The sequence below is a fragment of the Protobothrops mucrosquamatus genome, unplaced genomic scaffold, assembly GCF_001527695.2.
Source record: "Protobothrops mucrosquamatus isolate PMUCROS unplaced genomic scaffold, P.Mucros_1.0 scaffold1327, whole genome shotgun sequence".
NCBI classification, from domain to species: Eukaryota; Metazoa; Chordata; class Lepidosauria; order Squamata; family Viperidae; genus Protobothrops; species Protobothrops mucrosquamatus.
The window spans coordinates 135393-157265 of record NW_015387527.1 but is presented as its reverse complement, the minus strand read 5'-3'; the positions used below and the strand labels follow the sequence as shown (position 1 = coordinate 157265).

Here is a 21873-nt window from a genome sequence, read left to right as displayed (position 1 = left end):
AAAAAAAAATCTCTGTTGAAAAGCCTGCAATGTGTTGGGCTATGGAAATAATTTGTGTGTACTGTAGATTTCTTGATAAGCGAGCTAGTATATTTTACATATACTTCACATTTAACATTCATTTATGATGATGGTGGTTGTTTGTGTTGATATTTTGCCATTTTATTATGACTGTGTTCCCTCTTTCCCTTCAAGCAACATACATATAAATTTATATTGTTTCTGACAGTTTAAAATGTTATATCCTTATTAACCTTTAAATTTATGTTGCAAATGAGCCTGGCGGAATCTCACTGTGCAGTGATTTAGGGGACATTTGAGAGGATGCTTTTCTCTGATAACTAGCATTAGTAGTTATTCTGTATTCATTATCAGATTATATGATTCCAAAGAAAAGTTGTTAAAGTTATCACTTAGGGCGTTCCTGGAGAGCCGAAAATTACAGTGTTAATGCCCTTTAGTAAAGCTGTTAAGAAAGGACGGAGCGGAAAATAACTCTTCTCTTTTTCCACTTTGCAGCATCCTGAAGTCCATGGAGTTTGCGCCATCTGACGGCTCAAGCATCCAGGTAATTCATTCAATTTTCTGGTAGAGCAAAGCTGGATAAATTTTTTTGAATGTTCACTTGGATTGAAAACTTGCTATTCAAATGTAGCAAGAGCTTGTAGGAATTGTGAGTGATCATAGCTATTGTTCTTCTTTTACGGAAAAATCTTACATTCTCTGTTAGCTGGCTGCTGGGTTGTTGTTTTTTTCCTGGTGTTGGCTATTGGTATGTTTAAACTGCCCAGCATTTCTTTGAATTGAGATGGGCAGCTAATAAATTTAATAAATAAAGATTACAGAGGAAAATAATACAGAAATAAATACAAGAATTGAAGTGGGAACTTATGGTCTAGAACTTGTGGTCTAACCCTAAACCACAAGCTCCTTCAATGACCATGGGTTTATAAGATGATCAGACACAATAATAATTCAATTGTCCCATGTACTTTAACTTATGAAACTTGGGCTGACTGACTCCTCCCATGAGTAGGGCAGTAGCACACCAACTGGTAAGGATTTGATCATCATCACACGCTATTTGTGGAAGGATTCAACAGGCACCTGCCTATCTAAACCTAGTTTATTGTGACTTGCAAACCATGCAAGATGTATGAGGATGATTAGAATGATTAGAATTACCCAAATAGATAACTGTTTGAAAAGTTGTGATCAAGATGAACTTTTGGGAGTCTTAAGATATTAATGCAGATGACAAATGAGCTGTATTTTTCTACTTTGTCCACTAACACAATTATCTCTACTGTTGTATGAGCATTGAGCTGATAATTACATGAATAATAATTAACAAAGCCAAACCATTTACAATATAAGCACCGTTTATATTGTCTCCAGTTTCTCTTAAATATCAGTTTCAGAGAGAAATAGGGATTGGCAATTTGAACCATCTCCCTGATCTGAACAGTACAACAGTTTTCCTGGCATGGCATCTCATTCTGCTTGGATCACAACTCCCAGAATTTTCTCACTACATTGAAAATTCCACAAATTCATCTCAACACACTTCAAGGGTGTCAGATTTTCCACATTGACTTCATTCTAGTTACTAGTATGTTGTTCTAAAAGCAGCAACTAGAACTCTAAGTTTAAATCCTAAATGCACATGTGAACTAAATTAAATCTTGTGCAAAAGTGAAGTATCCCCAACGTTCCTTGCTGTGTATTCCTTTCATTGAATCATAGGTTACAAATTGGATTCCAGCATCTTTAGTGCACACTTAGTGGTTTTGATGATTGAGAGGAAGGAAGGAAGGGAGAAAGGAACGGCTTTGGTTACTACTTTCAGTTATCTCTTTAATACAAATTATCTCTTTCATACAATCTGAAACATAATGTTGCAAGGAAGATAACCCCTGATATTGCTGTGTCTAAAGACAAGCAGGTGTAAAAAATGATTTAGTGAAGCATTTAAACAGTCTCTACAGCCACTAAGCAAAGCAGTGAAGTGCCATAGGCTAGAATCTGCACTCTTTTGAATTCCCACCCTATTGTCCCGGGACAACAATCTGAACCAGTTCCCATGTTTTCTCTTTGTTCTCTCTACATCTCCATAGGATGCTGCATCAAAACCACTGGAGGTCTTACTGCTGGAGAAAAACCGCCTGCTACAGTCAGAAAATGCCACGTTGCGGATCACAAACAGTGACCTGAGCGGTAAGTGGATGGGAGAAAAATAGGTAATTATTATTTAGGTTGTGCTTGCTCTGAGATGAGGATGTGGAAAGGGAAGGGGATGTGAAACCAAGGCCAGAGCGATGACAGAAAGATGAATGGTGAGCAAGGATCTTGTCTTATGTTGGAGTCCCCGCTTATACTTATAGATAATAGACTAAGGCTCGGAGCCCTTAGAAAAATGGTAAAGGTGAAGAAGGAGAAATGTTCTCATGTGTTGTGATGAGCAGCATTGGAGCCTGCCTTCCCTTTCAATTGTTTAGTCTCACCGTGACATTATTTCCCATGCACACTTCTCCCAAAACATAGATTGGCGTTTCAAAGAGATCCTGTTGTTTTCATAGCTGATTCATTCACTTGAATCCCTGACCTCCTTTATTTCCATTAGCGGTGAATTTTGGCTTCATTTGGCTGTGTATGTGTTTTGTTTGGAAGGGATGCTTTGCATGCCATAAATGAACAATACAACTGGGGTCTCCAAATAGATAGAATTTCCTGGAGGGTTTTTTTTCAATTAAGGTTTCTAGAGCTGGTGCCTAATGTGTCAATGGGCAGTTGGGTGATTGCTGCCTTGTGTGTAGTTTCTGTGTTTCTTCTGTGGCTTCCTTTGAGCAGTGGTTTCTATGTCTTGCGTGTGTTTCATCTAGCCTTGATAAATGTTTGCTGCATTTGGGCTCAAACAAGGTCTGTTCTTATGTGTGGGGGGCGGGGGGGGGGGTTATTGGAACAACTCAAATGTGCAAGGAACCAAAGTAATGTTTGTGTGTGCTTCAATGGAATTTTAAACCAAAACAAAAGAATTATGTAACTGCACTTCATGTCATTGTTCTACTGCTAATATTTGGAAGGGGGAATTCTCCAGGCTGCAACATACAAGAAAGGTGCAAACATGAAATGCATGTTGTTTGTCTTGGGGGCCTTGTTTGGCTTATTAAAATTAAAAGAAACAAACAAACAAAACAAAAACAAAAACCCAAACCACTTTCTTCATTGGCCCTTATTTCAAGAACAAAACAAAACGCAACCTGCACTATTTTTCCCTTTTGTGGGGCAAGCTCTGCATTTTGGTCTTGGTTTCCCCCCTTCTTTTTGATCCCCCATAATGCATTATGTTTGACCTTCCTTGTAGGGTCAGCCAGGAGAAAAGGGAAAGACCAGCCTGAGAGTCAGCGTCCTGCAACCTTGCCGGCCTCCCCTCCTCCTCAGTTGCCCCGCAATGCAGGGGAGCAGGCTTCCAATACTAATGGTACACACCAGTTCTCACCAACGGGTTTAAGTCAAGACTTTTTCAGCTCATCCTTGGCAAGCTCCAGCTTACCCCTGGCTTCTACAGGAAAATTTGCACTAAACTCTCTCCTCCAGCGCCAACTTATGCAGTCCTTCTACACCAAGGCCATGCAGGAAGCGGGAAGCACAAGCATGATTTTTTCAGTAGGTCCCTACAGCACAAACTCCATATCTTCCCAAAGCCCCTTGCAACAAAGCCCAGACGTCAATGGCATGGCCCCGTCACCCAACCAATCAGAAAGCACCGGCAGCACCTCAGAAGGTGAGGAGATAGACACAGCTGAAATTGCACGTCAGGTCAAAGAGCAATTGATCAAGCACAATATCGGACAGCGGATCTTTGGACACTACGTCTTGGGACTTTCTCAAGGATCTGTGAGTGAGATTCTGGCTCGACCTAAACCATGGAACAAGCTGACCGTGAGAGGCAAGGAGCCATTCCATAAAATGAAGCAGTTCCTTTCTGATGAGCAGAACATCTTGGCTTTGCGCAGCATCCAAGGCAGGCAGAGAGGTGAGTGAAGAGGCAATGGCCTCCATCTTCTCTTTTGGCATCTATGTTTGTCTAGATAGGAGACACTGTAAAAAAAGAGAATGGTGTGTGTGTGTGTGTGTGTGTGTGTCTGGTGTTCAGTACATAATGTGGAAAGAATAGAGAATGTCTTGCTAGGAATCGAAATAGCAGAGTAAAAGATAGGTATCTAAGGATTGTGCTCCATCTCCATGGGAATGGATGTAAACTGCAAAAAGACAAAAGTACCACCATGCAGCTTGTGTTCATTTCTGTGGGGCTGACCTTGGAGATGGATTCCAATGGGCTGCGATCTGTGTAAGCTGATTGAGAGTCTACCTCTTAAACCAGAGGTCCCCAACCTTTTGGGCACCAGGGGCCGGTTCTGTGGAGAGACGTTTTTCCACAGACTGGAGAGTTCGTGGTTTTGTGTGCTGCCTGCATCCCGCAGATGGGGCTTTGCTTGTTTATGCGGACCAGTTGCAGGCATGCCATGGCCCGGTACCGGTCCACAGACCGGGGGTTGGGGACCCCTGTCTTAAACTATCTCTCATGCATTGGGCAGCAATGAAAGGAGAGCTGATTTTTTTTTTACTTTTAGCTTTGTAGGAAACTTTATTTACCTTGCCTGATCAAACTATAGTAGGGCAGGTTTTATCATTACATGATCCCTCTTTATTTTGGTTTGTTAAGCATACATTACAGAGAGTTTTTTAAAAAGTAAAAGTAGTTCTAGGGCCACTTGACATTCCTTTGGCAAATCTCACTTGATTGCCAATGGAAAACACAGTAATATTTGAAATTAATTCTAATAATTGATGGCTAATACATTTCACCGTCTTTACAGCAGCTACAGGGGATCTCCTGAGCATTTGTAAATTTAGCCCTCTTGCCTATAAGCCGTCAGGTCCATTGGGCTGCTAGACTCAGAATAATTTATTATGGTCCCTTGTTATTGGGGCCATGCAAATTCATATATGACAAAAGCAGCTAGTGGGCAGTCTGGCTGGCTGGGGAGATGGGTATAACAGTACAAGAAAGAAGCAGGCCAGATAAAAAGTCTCATTGGGCGTTTTTAATGGAATTAGAAGTTGCCCATGGAATACAGAGATGAAATAGGGATGTATTCTGTCCAAGCGTTATTTCTCTTTAACCGCTCCAGCCCCATTCTTTTGAAACCAAACTTTTGCAGAAACAAAACTTCTCCAAGAAACACATTTAACTGCTTTTAAGTATCCTAGGATGGAAGGCGTTTCCAGCCTTTTCTTCTGAGCAGACCACCATCACTGAAAGCATGATCCCTCAAAATCATGTCCATAGACTTTAGATTTAAGTAAATTTTTATTTGCATTTTTTCACCAAAAAGTCAAATGACCAGTCTCTTGTGAGATTGCAAACTTTTTTGTAATCTCAACACATATGTAAAGCAAAGGAAGGCAGAAGGTCCCAAAATCCTCAGTTGAAAGTAGCTTAGGTAGCAGTTTGGGGGAAAAATTTGGGAGGGCTTCTGTGAATCTTCTTCATCTTTTAAGATCAAAAGTTCACCTATACTCCAGATATATATTTGGGAAATGCCCTTTATTAGAATTATTTACCATATGCTTTATTTAATTTAAAATATTAACTCTATATCCTGTCCAGTTATCAGTGTTGTCTGACAATTTGCAGTAAAACAGGAAAAAAATGATACCTCGGGAAGGTACAAAACGCAAACTGTGAAATAGATTCTGGTAGTATATCAGTTTGATAGGCAGAGTGAAACGAACATGAACTGACAATAGAAGAAAAGTGCATAGATAGTCCTTGTTTAGCGACTGCCTCATATAGCAACCATTTGTAGTTACAATAGTGATGAAAAAGTAACTTTGCAAGCAGTCCTCACATTTACCGATACTACCTTTGCAGATCTGGAAAGGAAAGGAAATGAAAGCTTGAAGTAAGATCGTAGTTACACTTAGCAACCACTTCACTTAACAACTGAGTTGACCGTCCCAGCTGTGGTTGCTTTATACCTGTAATGTAAAGACTTTTAAAAACACAGCTTTTGAGATTCAGTAGCTTGGGACTATGAAGTGCATGTATCAATGGAACAGATGGGACTGGGCTTTGAAACACAGACCTGATGTGAATGCAGCAGCACCATTTATTTGCTGTGCAATCATAGAAAGAGGAGAGAGTGAGATGTCAGCTCCATTCCACCTGTAAAATTACTGTTCCTTTACAGAAGAATTGCATGATGTCTCAATCATACCTTCATAAATATTACTAGGGCATCAAATCTTGTGGGTTTTCCTTGGATTCAGAAATGTCCTCATTAGCAGTCACCACTTATACGGCTCAGAGGTTCTGCAGTAAATGTTAAAACACAGCACAAGGTTGAAACTGGTCAGGTTTCACGCTGTCGTATAAGATAACATTTAAGATCAAACTATATAATTCTGAAGGGCAGAAGAGTTCATAAGCAGGAATTGCTAGGTTACTATTCAAGGATGGGGTTTGCAGAGGGACAGAAAGAATGCTGGTCTGTACATGCTGCAAACTGGAGCATTCCTATTTTATTAAGGAATATAAAATGGCTGTATATTTTTTAACAATCTCTGAAGTTTGATATGGCATAAGACCTCATCCAAGGGTGGGAAATGTTGGAAATACATTCCATGGAGAAAGTAGGAGAGCTGCTTCTTTCTCCATTAAAATGTCCTCCTTGGTCCCTGTAGAGGCAAACAGGCAGGCAACACTCAACTGTAGCTGTTATCTTTTCTCTATAACTGTGAGAACTAAAACCATGAATTCTTAGCCATATACATTTTCTCATACAGTGCACTGTATCGCAGTAGCCAATGAGAGCCCAGTTACATGCACCTGAACACACAAAGGTTATGCACGATTGTCTAGCACTTACAATAATATGTGAGTGCCTCTGTGCAAAGGGCATTTACTATATTCTCTATCCTCTCATTCTTGTATGGGACCTGGGGGACTGGAGTGAAGAGCCAGTTATTCCCTGCTTAGCTCTCTGTCAGAATATGTGATATGTCCAAAATTCTGATACTCATAATTTAAAATAAGATAACAATATATTACATCGTTGTTGTTTTTAAAATATCACTATGTTTAGCAGTGGTCCCCAAACTTTGTGGCTTGGTGGCCCGGCTGGGAGGAATGGGGAACTGGCTGCTTGAGCGGAGGGCCCATGCACACGTGCAGTATGAATCACGCAAGCAGCAGGCCGGCATGCATGTGTGTGCACATGCAGCTCAACTAATTGAGCTGCGCCGACACCATCCTGCCACTCACACAGCCTGGTTCCTCTTTCCCCCCAGCCATGCAAGCTGAGAGCACGCACACGTGCGCGCCCCATGACCCACCACTTGTCCAAGTCAAGCTATGCATGTGCATGCATGCTGCCCCGCGGTTTGCGTGGCCTGATTGCAAATAGACCATGGTCTGGTAGTGGGCCACGGCCTGGGGATTGGGGACCCATGATGTATAGAATAAAGATCATGATAGTCAACCATTTCCCGCCCACTTTTTATTTTCATAAGATGCTAACTGGTATGGTTGGCTTGTTCCTTCTTCTTATTATATTACATGGTACTTTGGATATTCACTTTGGAACAAACCTCCTTGCCGGTGTTTGTATGAAATAATATTGCAAATGGAAATTTCCCATTCCCAATTCCTAAAGCGGAATTGCTTGTCTTTCTAAGCAGTATGATTTCATTTGGAAGAGAAGCTTTAAAGAGAATAGGAATTTGAGGAGGCGTTGTGTGCTTTTTTGAAGCAGAGCTTCCCTAGATTGCTAAGAAGTGTTTATAGCATCTTCCAGCATGTTCCTTTCCTTGGGGTCATCCACTCTTGTAAGAATTACTGACCCATCTCTGTCTTTTTATACCTTTCAGATGTTTATTTATATCTCTCTAATCTTCTTTTGATGCATAGCTATAATCTTTATTAACCAGTAGTCTGCCTTGCTTCCTTTTTCAAAGTAACCAGGCCTAAAAGGTTTGCGAGCTGCTTGATTTCACTGCTGCCCTTGCTCACCATCCACTCCCTCCCTCCCTCCCTCCCCAACCCCTATAAATATTAGGCAGTTCTTGTTTCATCTCACAGCCCAAAGTGATAAGAAGAACCACCCCCTGATTGTTTTGTTCTTACCCAACTTGTTTTTCAACAGAGAATCCAGGCCAGAACCTGAGCAGGCTATTTCAGGAAGTACCGAAACGAAGAAATGGGTCAGAAGGTACGTCACAGGCAGGTGTTTCTCTTTGCGGTTGATCTTTGGGAAGTGAAGTATGCTTTAGTTGTGTGTCGTCTTAATTGTTGTTGCTATAAACACAAAGGGATGCCGTTTGATTCTGGCCTGGAATCTGAGAGAAAAACAGACAGTGGGCCCTGTGCAGCTATAACATGGACTCCATGCAAGCTATGTTTGAAATCACTTCCTCCCTCCTATTCCTCTCCAGATTAGTTCCATAGCCCATTGTTCCCTGCATTAGCAGGGTTTCACGTTACAATTAGACCAAACTGTGCTTTATGCTAACCAAAGTTATCCTGAGAATCAGTGCTTGAAGCAATTATAGGTCTATAAACCCTCTTTCTGAGGTCAACCCTGATTAGCATCTACATGGTGCCAGTGCACAGATAATATAAAATCAGGTTGATGCTGGATAAGGAAAAGAGGAAGAGGTAAATGATGCTTGGCAAAGAGTCAATGCTATATCTGTACTGGTGCAGTAAGTATAAAACAAACCATGGGTTAGCATCAAGGTCACTCGTCCCCTCTTTTCTCTCCTTCTAAGTCTATTGCTGTACTAACCTGGCTCCTTCAAGTAAACTGTGTCTCACTCAAGCAAAGCTGGACTCCGCTACTGTTAATCCCACTACTTTTCTATGTGCTTTCTCCAAGGAGCTCAGATCAATAAAATGGGAATAATCCCATTTTATAAGAGTACAAGTGACTAAGTGGCCACATGGTAAGTTTCATGGCAGAACCATTGGTTCAAATCTGACATGTGGCCCATCATATCATACTGGCTTTTGTAGCCTTTGTTTCTTCTTGGTGTTTGAGGTTCACAGTCAAAAGCGATATTGGTATGAAAAGTGTTTGTGTGGTATGTGTGTAGAATTGACTCTGCTATGAATCTTGAACAATGCAAGTTATGTTTCTTTCTTCTGTAGAAGTGCATATAGAGATGCAAGGCCATTTCAGCTAGATATAATGTTATTTGATACCAAATGATATCTAAAATACCATCAAAGTTTTGAGAACTTAAGACAGTAAGAAAGAATGAAGTAGAATATTCTCTATGCTGAAAATGCTTCCTGCTCAAAAACCACCTGAATAAAATAGAACCTAATTCAGCATTCAAACAATGTAGCATAAAGTGGGTAGAATGTGGCTAGTTTTGAACCAAGTATGGTTCGTAGCTCTGCAATTAACTCCCATTGGTGGCTTTAAGAAAGTTGTTTGTGCTCATAGATTTAGACCTGTTCTCTATATTCAGAATGGCCTATAACCGAGTTTTGCATGTGTAGAATCACTTCACTAATAATGTAGAAAGTTTTATTTGGTTGGCTGTGGGACTGATTCTTTAAAAGAGGGAAATAAAGCTACAATCATGATTCCATCTATTTTGCAAGATCAGTTAAACTTCTGAGCAAATCTGTTTCACATTGCAGTGTACAAATCTGATTCAGGATCTGGGCTAAAATGAATAGAATTAAAACTGGAACTAGAATTAGAATACATTATTTTTACCAAGTGTGATTAGACATACAGTGAATTTGTCTCTGGTGCAGAAGTTCTCAGTGAACATGCAAAGCAACAGAATAATGATAATCATAATATCAATAAGAAGGGGGAGTAAAGATAACAAGGAGGATAAATAAAAATACTACAATCATACTACATGGGTAAATACACATAGACATTCAACAGGATTGTGAGAATTAAGTTCAGAAGAGTGAGGGCACAAGGGAAAAAACTGTCCCTGTGTTTTGGCCTGAAATGCCCTATAGCACCATCCCAAGGAGAGAAGTTGAAACAATCTGTGTCCAGGATGTTTAGGAGTCTGCAGATAACTTCTCAGCCCTCCTTCTGACCTGCACAATATACAGGACTTCTATGGAGAGCAGGCTGCACTTGTTCTTTCTGCAGGCTTAATTATCCATTGGAGTATGTACCTGTCCTGTTTGCTTGATATACCAAACCAGATAGTTATAGAAGTACAAATGATAGATTCAATAATTCCTCTGTAAAATTGTATCAACAGCTCCTGGAGCTATTTGAACTTCCTGAGTTGATACAGGAAGAACATTCTTTGTTGTGCCTTTTTAATGATGGTTCTAATGCTAGGTGTCCATTTCAAGTCCTGGGAGATTATAGATCTGAAAAACTTGAAGTGCTCTACTGCTGATACTCTGCTGTGGAATATAGTAGGAGTGGTAAAATCCCATCTATATGCAGAGTTATCACCATCTCAGATGAGGCCAATTTCCTTTGTATCATCTGCAAATTTCAGTACTTCAACAGAGGCTTCTCTTGGGGTGCGGTCATTGGCATATGAAGAGGGGCGCCTGTCCTAATTGCCTGGGTACCAGATGCAATTTTCTGCTTCCTATCTGTCAAAAAGCCAATGATCCATCTACAAATATGAAATGAAACGAATTATTGCTCAAAGTCCATTTTTTCAGATATGAATTTTCATCCTTCCTTGGATCCTTAAAGAAGCTGCATTTATTATGGGACTGGCATGGTAGCCATCTGAGTTAAGGAGGTAGCAGCAGGTAGAACAACACACAGTCACACCATACCACTCTCTTCTTAATGCTTTCTTAACTCGTGTTAAGGAGTTAACACATTAACACCAGTTTTCCTAAGAATATGCACCTACATGCACATTACCCCCCGCCCCAAAGCATGACTTTGATTATGTATCTACAGATACATTTACACAACATCAAATCCAAAGGACCAAACCATCTTTCCCACTTTGGATTGGAATACCGCATATATCTACTGATGACCCATCCATGGCTTTTTGCAACTATCTTGCTTTCTTGGCATGAACCAAGAAAACATCCTACAATTTACATTTCTTTGTCTAGCTTGTTTCAAGGCTGAACAATACTAAAAGTCCTTATTTTGCACAGCACAGAGAGGTTTAGTTGAAGAAGCCATTGATGGCTCATTAACAACACCTGATTACTGAATATTCAGTAAATATTTGCCAGCCAGGTAATTCGCTTGATATGCGAACATGATCTGTATTTTATACCCCCACTTTCTCCTACATGAGCTGACATGAGTATTTAGATTAGGGATAAAGAATCAGAGACTCCCCAGATGTTATTCCATTGCATTTTTTATTGTTAAATTCAGCAGGTTTGACATTTTTAATCTGCAGCTTTTAAATTCAGCTTTTAGCAGAACTGCTTTCTATATTCAACATTTTACATTTTCTGGCTGTTTGATTTTCTGTAGTGAATGCCTTATTTTATTTTACTCACTCAATTTATATTGCTGCCCCTCTGGCTTCTGTGTGACTCTAGGCGGCTTACAATAAAACAAAAACAGAAAATATAAAACAAACATAAAAGACAAAAAGACCTAGCGGTCAGGCATCATTCACACAACCAGAAGATGGGATTTAACCCTTGGCCAGGGCCTCAAGCTCAAACACAAAGCCCTTTCAGGGCCTGCCAAAAAGCCAGTAGAGACAGGGCCAATCTAATCTCTGAGGGGAATGATAGTCTAAAGGGCAGAAAAGATTTTCCTTCTGGACTCCGTCAGCTGATGGTCTCCAAAGATGCCCTTCCTCATAAGCCATTTTGGATGTACTTTCCACAAAACTGAAAGATTAATAATAAAAATAAGTAATATAAGAGTGATAATAAAGTGGGCTACTTAAAAGGATAGAGCTCAAATTGCCAAAAAAAAAAAAAAAAGGAAGAGCATCATCGGGGCACTGGACTACCACATAAAGTATGCATGTGCGGTCTGTGGCCCACTGCTAGGCTGTGGCCTATTTGGAATTGGGACACGGAAACGGTGGGTGAGGGCGTGTGTGCACCTCCATTTGTGCGAGTGGCGTGTGCGTGTGCTCGTGTGTAGCTATTCCTCCTCCCTCCCCCCCACCGGTCCGCAAAGCCAGAAAGGTTGGGGATCGCGGTACTAAGTCAACCAAGGGCTGCTAATGGTAGAAGGGCAGCCTCAAGATCTTCCCTTCTCCCCTGATAGGGTTCTCAGTCTGTAAAGGAGAATTGGGTATGATAATCTTTCAGATGTAAGGCACCTTTAATGGACTGTTCGTAAACAGCCATGAGATGGTGTACTAAGGTCTGATGGGAATGAAGACATTTAAATACTAGGGAAAATAAGTGATATAAATTCTTACATTATTAAACAAAATGAAGTCACCATTGTGCCTGCTAGCGCTATTTCAGATTATTCTTAAATTCAGGATAATTGCCTTAAATATTAAGAGCTGGGTAATGAAGGCACATAGGAATTTGGAATTTTTAAACACATTCCCTCTTTTATGTTCGGTGGCTTGTTTTAATTAAGAAATGATAAAGCAAGGAGTTGACTAACTTCTGGTGGGAAATTAATTTCTCTGATGACTGCAAAGAGTGTTATGATTGTCCTTCTGCCTCCCTCTCCCTTAAAGGCTGCTGTTTCAGCAAGCTGAACTTGCAGTTGAATGCCTCTCAGGGGCAGTACAGGTAGTCCTCGACTTACAACAGTTTGTTTAGCGACTGTTCAAAGTTACAACGGCATTGAAAAAAGTGATTTATGACCTTTTTACACACGACCATTGCAGCATCCCCATAGTCACATGATCAAAATTGAGATGCTTGGCAATTGGTTCATATTTATAAGAGTTACAATGTCCCGGGGTCATGTGATCACCTTTTGTGACCTTCTCACAAGCAAAGTCAATGGGGAAGCCAGATTTCACTTAACAACCTTGTTACCAACTTAACAACTACAGTGATTCATTTAACAACTGTGGCAAGAAAAGTCATAAAATCGGGCAAAGTTCACTTAACAAATGTCTTGCTTAACAAATGTCTCGCTTAACAACAGAAAATTTGGGCTCAATTGTGGTCATAAGTCGAGGGCTCCCTGTACTTAAAGGCACAATAAGGGACAAATGGCCAAACTTCTACAGCTTGAGAGGAGATCTCCTGTGCAGATCTTCAGAGAAACTGTGCTTCAGAAGTATTTGCCCCTCTCCTAGTATTTTTGATTATATAAGAAGAGGCATTTAGAATGGAATGGAATGGAATGGAAATGGAAATGGAAATAGACCTTGGAGGTCTTCTAGTCCAGCCCCCTGCTCAAGCAGGAGAACCTATACCATTTCAGACAAGTGACTGTCCAGTCTCTTCTTAAAAATCTCCAGTGATGGAGCGCCCACGATTTCTGGAGGCAAGCAGTTCCACTGGTTAATCGTCCTCAGTGTTAGAAAGTTTCTCCTTAATTCCAGGTTGCTTCTCTCTTTGATCAATTTCCAACCATTGTTTCTTGTCCTGCCCTCTGGTGCTTTGGAGAATAATTTGACCCCCTCTTCTTTGTGTCAGCCCACATATTTGTGAATATGAGTTTTTAATAGTTTCAGTTAGTTGTTTATTCTTGCTGGGTACCATGCATTCTGAATCACAGTGATTTTGCAAGATTATTTAATTGGTTTCTATACTTGGACTGATCATATTTTGAATTCAGAGCCATAGTAGAATTACACTAATCTGCATAGAGAAGAACAGTTCCTTCCAACATGTTACTTTAGCTCACCAGACATGGATTTCTTACAGAAGCTGTTCATTGTTTCATTCTTGAAAAACTGATTTTAAGGAAAGTAATGTTCAAGCATAGCCTTAGGATCTTTGACAGAGGAATTGGGAATTTGAAAGACTCTTCACTCACCTGCATCTTTGACTCGTGTTACACACCAGTCATCCTAAATAGCCTCCATATGTAAAAGTCCTGAAATCACAGATGGATGCCAGGACAACATGAGCCAGATAGATTTCATTATTCTAATATTTCCATCCTTTTCAATGATGTGCACAAAGCTGAAAATTCTGATGAATGATGCTGCTATTAATTGAGTGGGTGGGGGAAGGAGCCAGTTGGATTTTTCCATCTACTGTATTTGGAAAATTGGAGGCGCTTGATAATTGAGGACTATAGGCAGCCCTCCCCCCATTAAAGTGCATTTGGTCTTCTTCCATTGAACTTTTAGTCTTTTAAAAGCAAGCATTGAGCTATATCTTGTTTAAAGGAAGATTTGAATGCTATTTAGACATATTGCCAATTTGGAAAATGACCAAAATAATTCAAATGCACTGCCCCCTCCAATACACAGTCCTTATGTCTGTTTTTTTTTATTCCTGTCTACAAAACGTTGTCACATTTGGATATATTTTGCTTTTAAAATGTTTAGCCGATTTTCTTTTTTAAAAAAATATGGAAAAGGAAAAAGCCTTGCAAGTTGTATTCAGGAACTGTCTGTGCTTTGGATGGAACTGATCCATCGACTTTCAAGAACAGGCTATATAAAATATTGTTTGATATCCTTGTTGTAAAAGTTTGCTGCTAACAAATGTTGTCATGTTATCTTAAATTTGCAGTGAGTTTGATGAGGCAAAACACATTAGCGGAGTATCTAAAGCACCAGGTCCTGGTTCCTTTGCCCAAAAAATCCACAGAAAAGAACCAAGTGGGGCAGATTCTCTGCATGGGGATCCAGAAAAAAACTTCCTGCTGCTTAGAGGAGATAAAATCAGTCTAGATAAGCCAACTCAGTGACTTATGCCTGACACCAACTTGTGAACCATGATGTACAAATCATGATACTTGTTTCATGCAGTCCAAGTATCTATACTTAGATTTTAGTCCCAAAGTTGCTTTTTCAAAAGGCAACTGGATTTCTTTGTTTTTCCTTGAAGACATTTCGCTTCTCATTCAAGAAGAAGCGAACTAAAGAAGTTGGTTGGAAAAGAAGGGAAACATCTTCAAGAGAAAAAAACACAGAAAGTCCAGTTGCCTTTTGAAAAAGCACCTTTGAGACAACCATGACCTGGATGACTGAGAATCTCCAGCTCAGCATATGGAAGCAATGTGTCAGTTAGATGTATGATCTCTTTGTTGGTCCAGTATCCAGACAAGCAATTCACACGTCTTTTGTATTCTTTTTGAAATAATTGTGATTGTGAAGGAAAGGAACCCATTTGTGAGATGTGATGGAGGACAGAAACTGGGACAAGTTAAAAGAGCAGAAGTTGGAAATTCTAAATTGTAAATAGCTGCAAAAGTAATGGGAAGGCAGATAAAATAGAGCTGCAGTTGTTGATTTTATTCATTGATTCATCTTATTGTAGTTTTTGTGGAGTAATTCACTGAGCCAAGCCACCAGTATGTGGCTGAGAAAATCAATTCTCAAAAGGTTGCTCAACAATTGATCATTTCTCCTCTCTTCAGGTAACATTACCACAAGAATCCGAGCTACAGATGTTGGCTCTGATGAAGCTATCAAATCCATTCTGGAGCAAGCAAAAAGGGAGCTGCAGGTACAGAAAACAGGTAGGAGAACTTTGAAGTTCAGGTTAATACGGAAACAGTAGTAAACTGCTTATGAGAAAGCAAATGAACTTGGGGCATTGTTTACTTCAGTAGATTCCATTGCTAAAGGTTTATGGCTTAAAGAGTGTTGGGTCTTTCTTTAGCTCAAGAAAATGCTGTGTGTTACAATATCCCAAACAGATCATTTAAGGATGAAATGTAATAATACAAAAACATCTATAACAGGCAAATTTTGTGGATACTTCTAAAGCGTGAAGCTCTCCCCAAAACATTTTCCTTATTGGGGGTGGGGGGGGAGTCTCGATTGGGAAGTTTGCATATCTCCCCAAGGTTGGGTGGGGCAGGGTAGAAGCTACTTATGTAGAAGCTACAATAAGTAAGAATATGTGGACATTTAAACTCAAATGTACTATTATACTATATAGAAAATACTGCCAAGGGTGGCTAAAACAATCCTAAATGTACAGGGAAATGAAGTAGGGTGAAAAATCTCCATCACAGTGGGCAGGAGAGCAGATAATAATAAAATAAAGGTAGCCAAGGCCCAGATCCAGTGGGCAGAAGAGATGGGGTAAAACAGATTAGTCCAGATTAGAAATATGCATTAAAAAGAAAGATGTGTCCTAATGTGCTGAAAGGATTTATATACTGAATGGATGTGCTAGAAATTTCAGTTTATTGAGCATTTTTCCTTTTTCTTCGTGGCCTACATCTGACACATGAATGTTCTCCTATTATAGCTTGTGATGAGGATGACATCACAATAAGTATCCACTTGCTTACTGACTTAGTAACAAACTGTTTCAGAATCAAGGAATGTTGTTTTCCTATTTTATATTAAATTGGCACACTTGCAAGTAAGAGATGTGTTTGATCATTTTATTAAGGAGACAGTGGTTTGGGGATAGATTGGAATGTGTGTTTTGTTTTCTATTTCACTTTGTTTTACTGTTGTAATGCTTTTTATTTTTATGAGAAATTTTTTTTCATTTTCTTGGGCAATGAATATTTACATTTAATAATATTTGATGCTTATTGAGGCATAAAAATGTAAGAAAATGTGCTTTTCCTGGTAAATTTCAGGATTCTAATCAATATTTTGATGAGGAGTTTTCACCCTTGTTATTTTTCAGGATCTTTATAATAGCAGTCTCATAAATGTGGGTTTTTTTAAAAACAAAAACATAACCCACTTCTGAACCAGTAAGGTTTATTAATAAACCATACATCTGGCACAGATCTCTATTGGGCCCTGAGTGGTGATGGAAAGAAGAGCTTATAACTGATGTTTGGGGAAATGAATGATGGGATCTACTGTCTCTCATCAGTCATTGTTTTCTTATTCTTGCAGCTGAGCCGGCTCAGCCACCTTCCACATCAACCAGCAGCAGTTCCGACGATGCTATTCGCTCCATTTTGCAACAGGCTCGACGAGAGATGGAAGCCCAGCAGGCTGCCCTTGAACCTGCCTTAAAAGCCACCCCTCTATCCCAAGCCGAAATGTCCATCTTGTCCTCAAAACTGATCCCTACACCTGCAGTTTCTTCAGTTTCTAGTTACTCTCCCCTGGCTCTCTCCTTGAAGAAGCACTCGTCCTCTGTGGATTCCACGGTGTCTTCCCTACAGACTGTCCCTGGTCTCAAGAAGGAAGCCCAAGAGGCCTCCCTTCTAGACCTCCACGGGATGCCTGACTCAGCACAAGGCGTACTGAGGCATGTTAAAAATGAACTGGGACGCAGTGGGGTATGGAAGGACCATTGGTGGAATACTGTGCAACCTGACAGAAGGAACACGGCTCCCCCAGAAGACCCCAAAATGGAGGAGAGCACCAGTGGGAAAGAGAAGGCCAGCAACCAAGCTCGTTCAGACCGTAACCAGCAAGTCCAAGGGCCCTCCTCCTCCTCGGAATATTGGAAAGAGTGGCCCAACGCAGAATCTCCCTATTCTCAGAGCTCTGAACTGAGTGTGACAGGGGCAAGTCGCAGTGAGACACCCCAAAACAGCCCCCTTCCTTCTTCCCCCATTGTTTCTTTATCAAAGCCATCTAAGCCTTCCGTTCCTCCATTGACCCCTGAGCAGTATGAGATTTACATGTACCAAGAAGTGGATACGATAGATCTAACCCGTCAGGTCAAAGAGAAGCTAGCAAAAAACGGCATCTGCCAAAGGATATTTGGGGAAAAGGTAAGGCTCTCAAATGGAATATTTCAGTGGTTTCTGTATCAGTCATCAGCATCTGACAGCAGTGGGTCAAGATTGACATAAAAAGGCAAATAGCTAATTTATCTATACAGGTAGTCCTTGACTTACGACAACAACTGAGCCCAAAATTTCTGTTGCTAAATGAGACATTTGTTAACTCAAGTTTTACCCCATTTTACAATCTTTCTTGCCACTGTTGTTAAGTGAATCACTGTAGTTGTCAACATAGTGACACGGTTGTTAAGTGAACCTGGCTTCCCCATTGACTTTGCTTGTCAGAAGATTTCAAAAGGGGATCACATGACCCCAGGACACCGCAACCGTCATAAATATGGATCAGTTGCCAAGTGCCTGAATTTTGTTCACGTGACACGGGGATGCTGCAATGTTTGTAAATATGAAAAATGGTCATACGTCACTTTTTTCAGTGCTGTTATAACTTTGGTCATGAAACAAACTGTTGTATGTCAAGGATTACCTGTATTTCTTAATTAGAATAATTCAGTCATTACCCTTCAAGACCTGGGAAAGCTTGGAGTTGTTTTTTTTAAAGAAGCAAACTAGAAGCAGACATGTTTTAGGTATCCAGATTCAAGACTAAGTTATTAGCATTATTCTTCCCACCACCACTCAAGCAGTACTCAAAATTCCTTATGCTTACATGGCTGCAGATCAGAATAGACAAATACAAAAGTGGATGGAGCTATCACATCTTGAATGTCTCTTTAGAAGGAGGAGTTTGTTACATATCTTGCATTTTTGCCCAATAAGCAAAACCTGCTGAGATTCCTTCTGCAGAGCTAAGAAGGATGGGGGAGTCCTATCCACTTAAGTATATGGTTACTCTGATGAGCTGACTAGTATGGAATTGTGGGGATTATCACAGGATAGAGCAGTGTTTCTCAATCTCATGAATTTGAAGGTATGTGGACTGCAGCTCCCAGAATTCCTCAACCATCCTGGCTGGGAGACTCTGGGAGTTGACGCCTACACAATTTTAAAGTTTTTGACATTGAGAAACACTGATGCCAGTTGCTTAGCTCTGCTGTTTGTTGCAACAGGAAGTGTCTGGATAATGACCGAGATGCCCGTGCTGTAAACCAAAAGCTACTTTCTTCTACTTTTCTTCTGTGGAAACCCCATGTCTCCTTCTCAGACTGGTTTTATTTTATCCTTACATTCAAATTACTGGAATAACTGAATGTTACCAGACGTTGTCACACATTTTTAATATTTTGCTGCACAATCAAGAATGTGGTTTTGAAAAGGAAAGGAAAGAAAAGCAGCCAATTCTTAGATCATTATGTTTTGCAAAAAAAAAAAAAAAAAAAAGACCGGGTTCCTGTATGGCAGGAGTGTCAAACTCGCAACGTTGCATGACGTGTTGCGACTTTTTTTCCATTGCCAGCAATGGGGTGGGTGTGGTTTCCCATGACGGGCTGGCAGTTTGACACCACTGCTGTATGGGGTATTGGAGACAGGTGAAAGACTTACATATGTTGCCATCTTGAGTGCTTGCAGGAATAGAATACGAAGCCAAACATAGGTAGCCCTGAATGGTATCATCTGGCAGTTTGGGGTGCATAAATATGTCCATTGCTTTTAAAACAGCTGAGGTACAGCAAGAAAGTCAGTCTGGTAAATTGGTGTTATTTAACCTAAGATGGGCTGGAGATGATGGTTTAATGTGAGGCTTCTTTCACTGTCCACCTGTTTGCATCCTACCAAAGTTAACTCCTTGGCATTCCCCCTGTCCTTTTTGGTATGCTTCCTTTCTTTGGTATTCTTGTATATGAAATGAATGAAGTAAAACCACATGAGTAAGCATATGATGGAAATAGTCTGAGTGTCATGGAAAGGCCATTTCATCTCATTTCCAGCCTTACATTTGTTTCTCCTCTTTCCAGTAAAAAAAAAAAGGGCTTAGAGAAACTCAAACTAAAAAGTTATAGTTAAAAAAAATTAAGATGCACCAATAAAGAAACATCAACAAGCAACTCCGCTATCCTATAATATGCTAAAACACAAGTAGGCCAGAAATGAGCTGCAATGATTCGTGCTAGACTCCACATCTTTCTTCAGATCATTCAACAGTAGGAAATACTAAAATGCTTTTGGGAAATTAATTGGAAAAGAAAACTTGGGCGAGGAGAACAAGCATGAATTTATTGAGGAAAGAAGCTATGAAACTTTGGCTCTAGGACTGAGAAGGCCAATTCAGTGGATCTAGAATTCCAGGTCTGAGCAAATCCTTATAGATCTTTTTCTTGTTGCTGCTGTTTAATGTCTGTGCTAAAGAGTCATTGCGTAAGAGCTTTCCTGAAATTGGGTAAAGACCAGTATAATCAATCAACTGATTTTCCCATTGTAATCGAAACGTGAGGCTAATTCTACTTCCTCGGTGGTTGTTTCCTTCTAGGTGCTGGGTCTTTCCCAGGGCAGCGTCAGCGACATGCTGTCTCGGCCAAAGCCATGGAGCAAGTTGACACAGAAGGGGCGTGAGCCATTCATTCGTATGCAGCTGTGGCTAAATGGCGAACTCGGGCAGGGTGTCTTGCCATCTCAAGGGCAGCCCCAAGGCCAAGGTAAAGAAACAAACTGTACTGGGCTTCAGATCACATGGTGTTCTTGATTTTTTTTAACCTTTCATTTAGAGCACTGTTTCTCAACCTCAACTATTTTAAGATGTGTGGGCTGACTGAGGAATTGTGGGAGTCCACACATCTTAATCTTGATTGAAAGCAGGGGTAGTCAACCTTGGCTCTTTTATGACTCGTGGACTTCAACTCCCAGAATTCCTGAGCCAGCACAGCTGGCTCAGGAATTCTGGGAGTTGAAGTCCACGAGTCATAAAAGAGCCCAGGTTGACTACCTCTGATTTAGAGGATCAGTTTGTCCCTAGCCTGTACTTTAAGGCTTAGACTTCTCAACTCCTTACACAGAGAAGGCAATTGCGTTTTGGGATGGGGGTGGATGAGGACAAGGATGTGTGGAATACAGGAGTAAAGGAGTAAAAACGGCATAGGGTCTTGTGAACCCCATAAACGTACGACCACATAAGCATTTTATTATTTATTTATTGAATAAATTTATATGCTACCCATCTCTCCAGTAAGCACTCGTGAATCATAGCCCACTAAGGTACCCACAACTGTTGCGGTTGTAAAACATGGACACGGCTACCACACTGGAAATTATGGATATCAGCTGGATCAGACTGGGCTATTATCCCAGTTGATCTTTATTTGAATCCACTGTATCCCAAAACAGACAACAGTTGGTGCGCCCCTAGAAATTACATTAAGGCAGGAGGTGCTTAAAGTACTTAAAATGTGAAGCAGGCTTCACAACGAAAGTTCTGAAAGATTTCGGGACAGGTGAAAATAGCTTACATTCTGAAAACACTTATGATTGCATTCTTCTTTATCCTGCTTCCCAGTGCTGGGACTTCTTGGGAACCTTAAAGCTTGCTGGGAACTCAGGTCGCAACACTTCTCTTCCCCCCCCCCCCCCGGCCATCTTTTCCCCTTTTTTTCAACCTGCAGAGTGAAACTTTGGTGTTTGTTAAATAATAACAAATAATGAATTAGGCTGTGGGAGCTTTTAATTAAGATAGTTATTTAATTAAGAACTAACTTAAAATTGCTTGATCCTCCTTCCCTCCCCAAACAGACCCCTGTGTATCTGTATAAGAAAACTTTTCTCAGGCACTCAAAATGGATGTGATTTTAATTTGGATCAGTCCTGATGAAGTCAGGACTCTACTGTTACATTTCCAGTAACATCATGAAGAATAAATAGAGAAAGCCTAGATATTATTTTGCAGACTATCCTTATCCAAAGCTACGTTCTCCCTCTTTTGCCAAAATTGGAGAATCTGTATTTGTGTATGTATGCTTAAAGAGGCCTTGAAGTAACCATTAGTGTAAAGTATCTGGTTGCCTAAAATCCTTACATTTGTACATGAAACTAAGAAACCTGTATTCTTGCCCTTAATATTACATAGCATCCAGAGACATGAGCGTTTACATGATGCAAGTGTGGAAAA

At 40.4% G+C, this 21873-nt stretch overlaps 1 protein-coding gene across 1 annotated transcript in view; it reads left to right on the top strand.

Annotated features, from left to right (window-relative positions):
* Nucleotides 1–519: 519 nt before the first annotated feature.
* Nucleotides 520–21873, top strand: part of CUX1 (cut like homeobox 1) — a gene marked incomplete at its 5' end in the record, with an annotated part of 70034 nt that continues 48680 nt past the window's right edge. The window contains 7 exons of the mRNA XM_015821416.1: nt 520–568; nt 2118–2217; nt 3365–4036; nt 8211–8276; nt 15522–15623; nt 16975–17807; nt 20245–20410. Coding sequence (XP_015676902.1) covers nt 520–568; nt 2118–2217; nt 3365–4036; nt 8211–8276; nt 15522–15623; nt 16975–17807; nt 20245–20410 — 1988 coding nt within the window. The remainder of the gene's footprint in view (nt 569–2117; nt 2218–3364; nt 4037–8210; nt 8277–15521; nt 15624–16974; nt 17808–20244; nt 20411–21873) is intronic.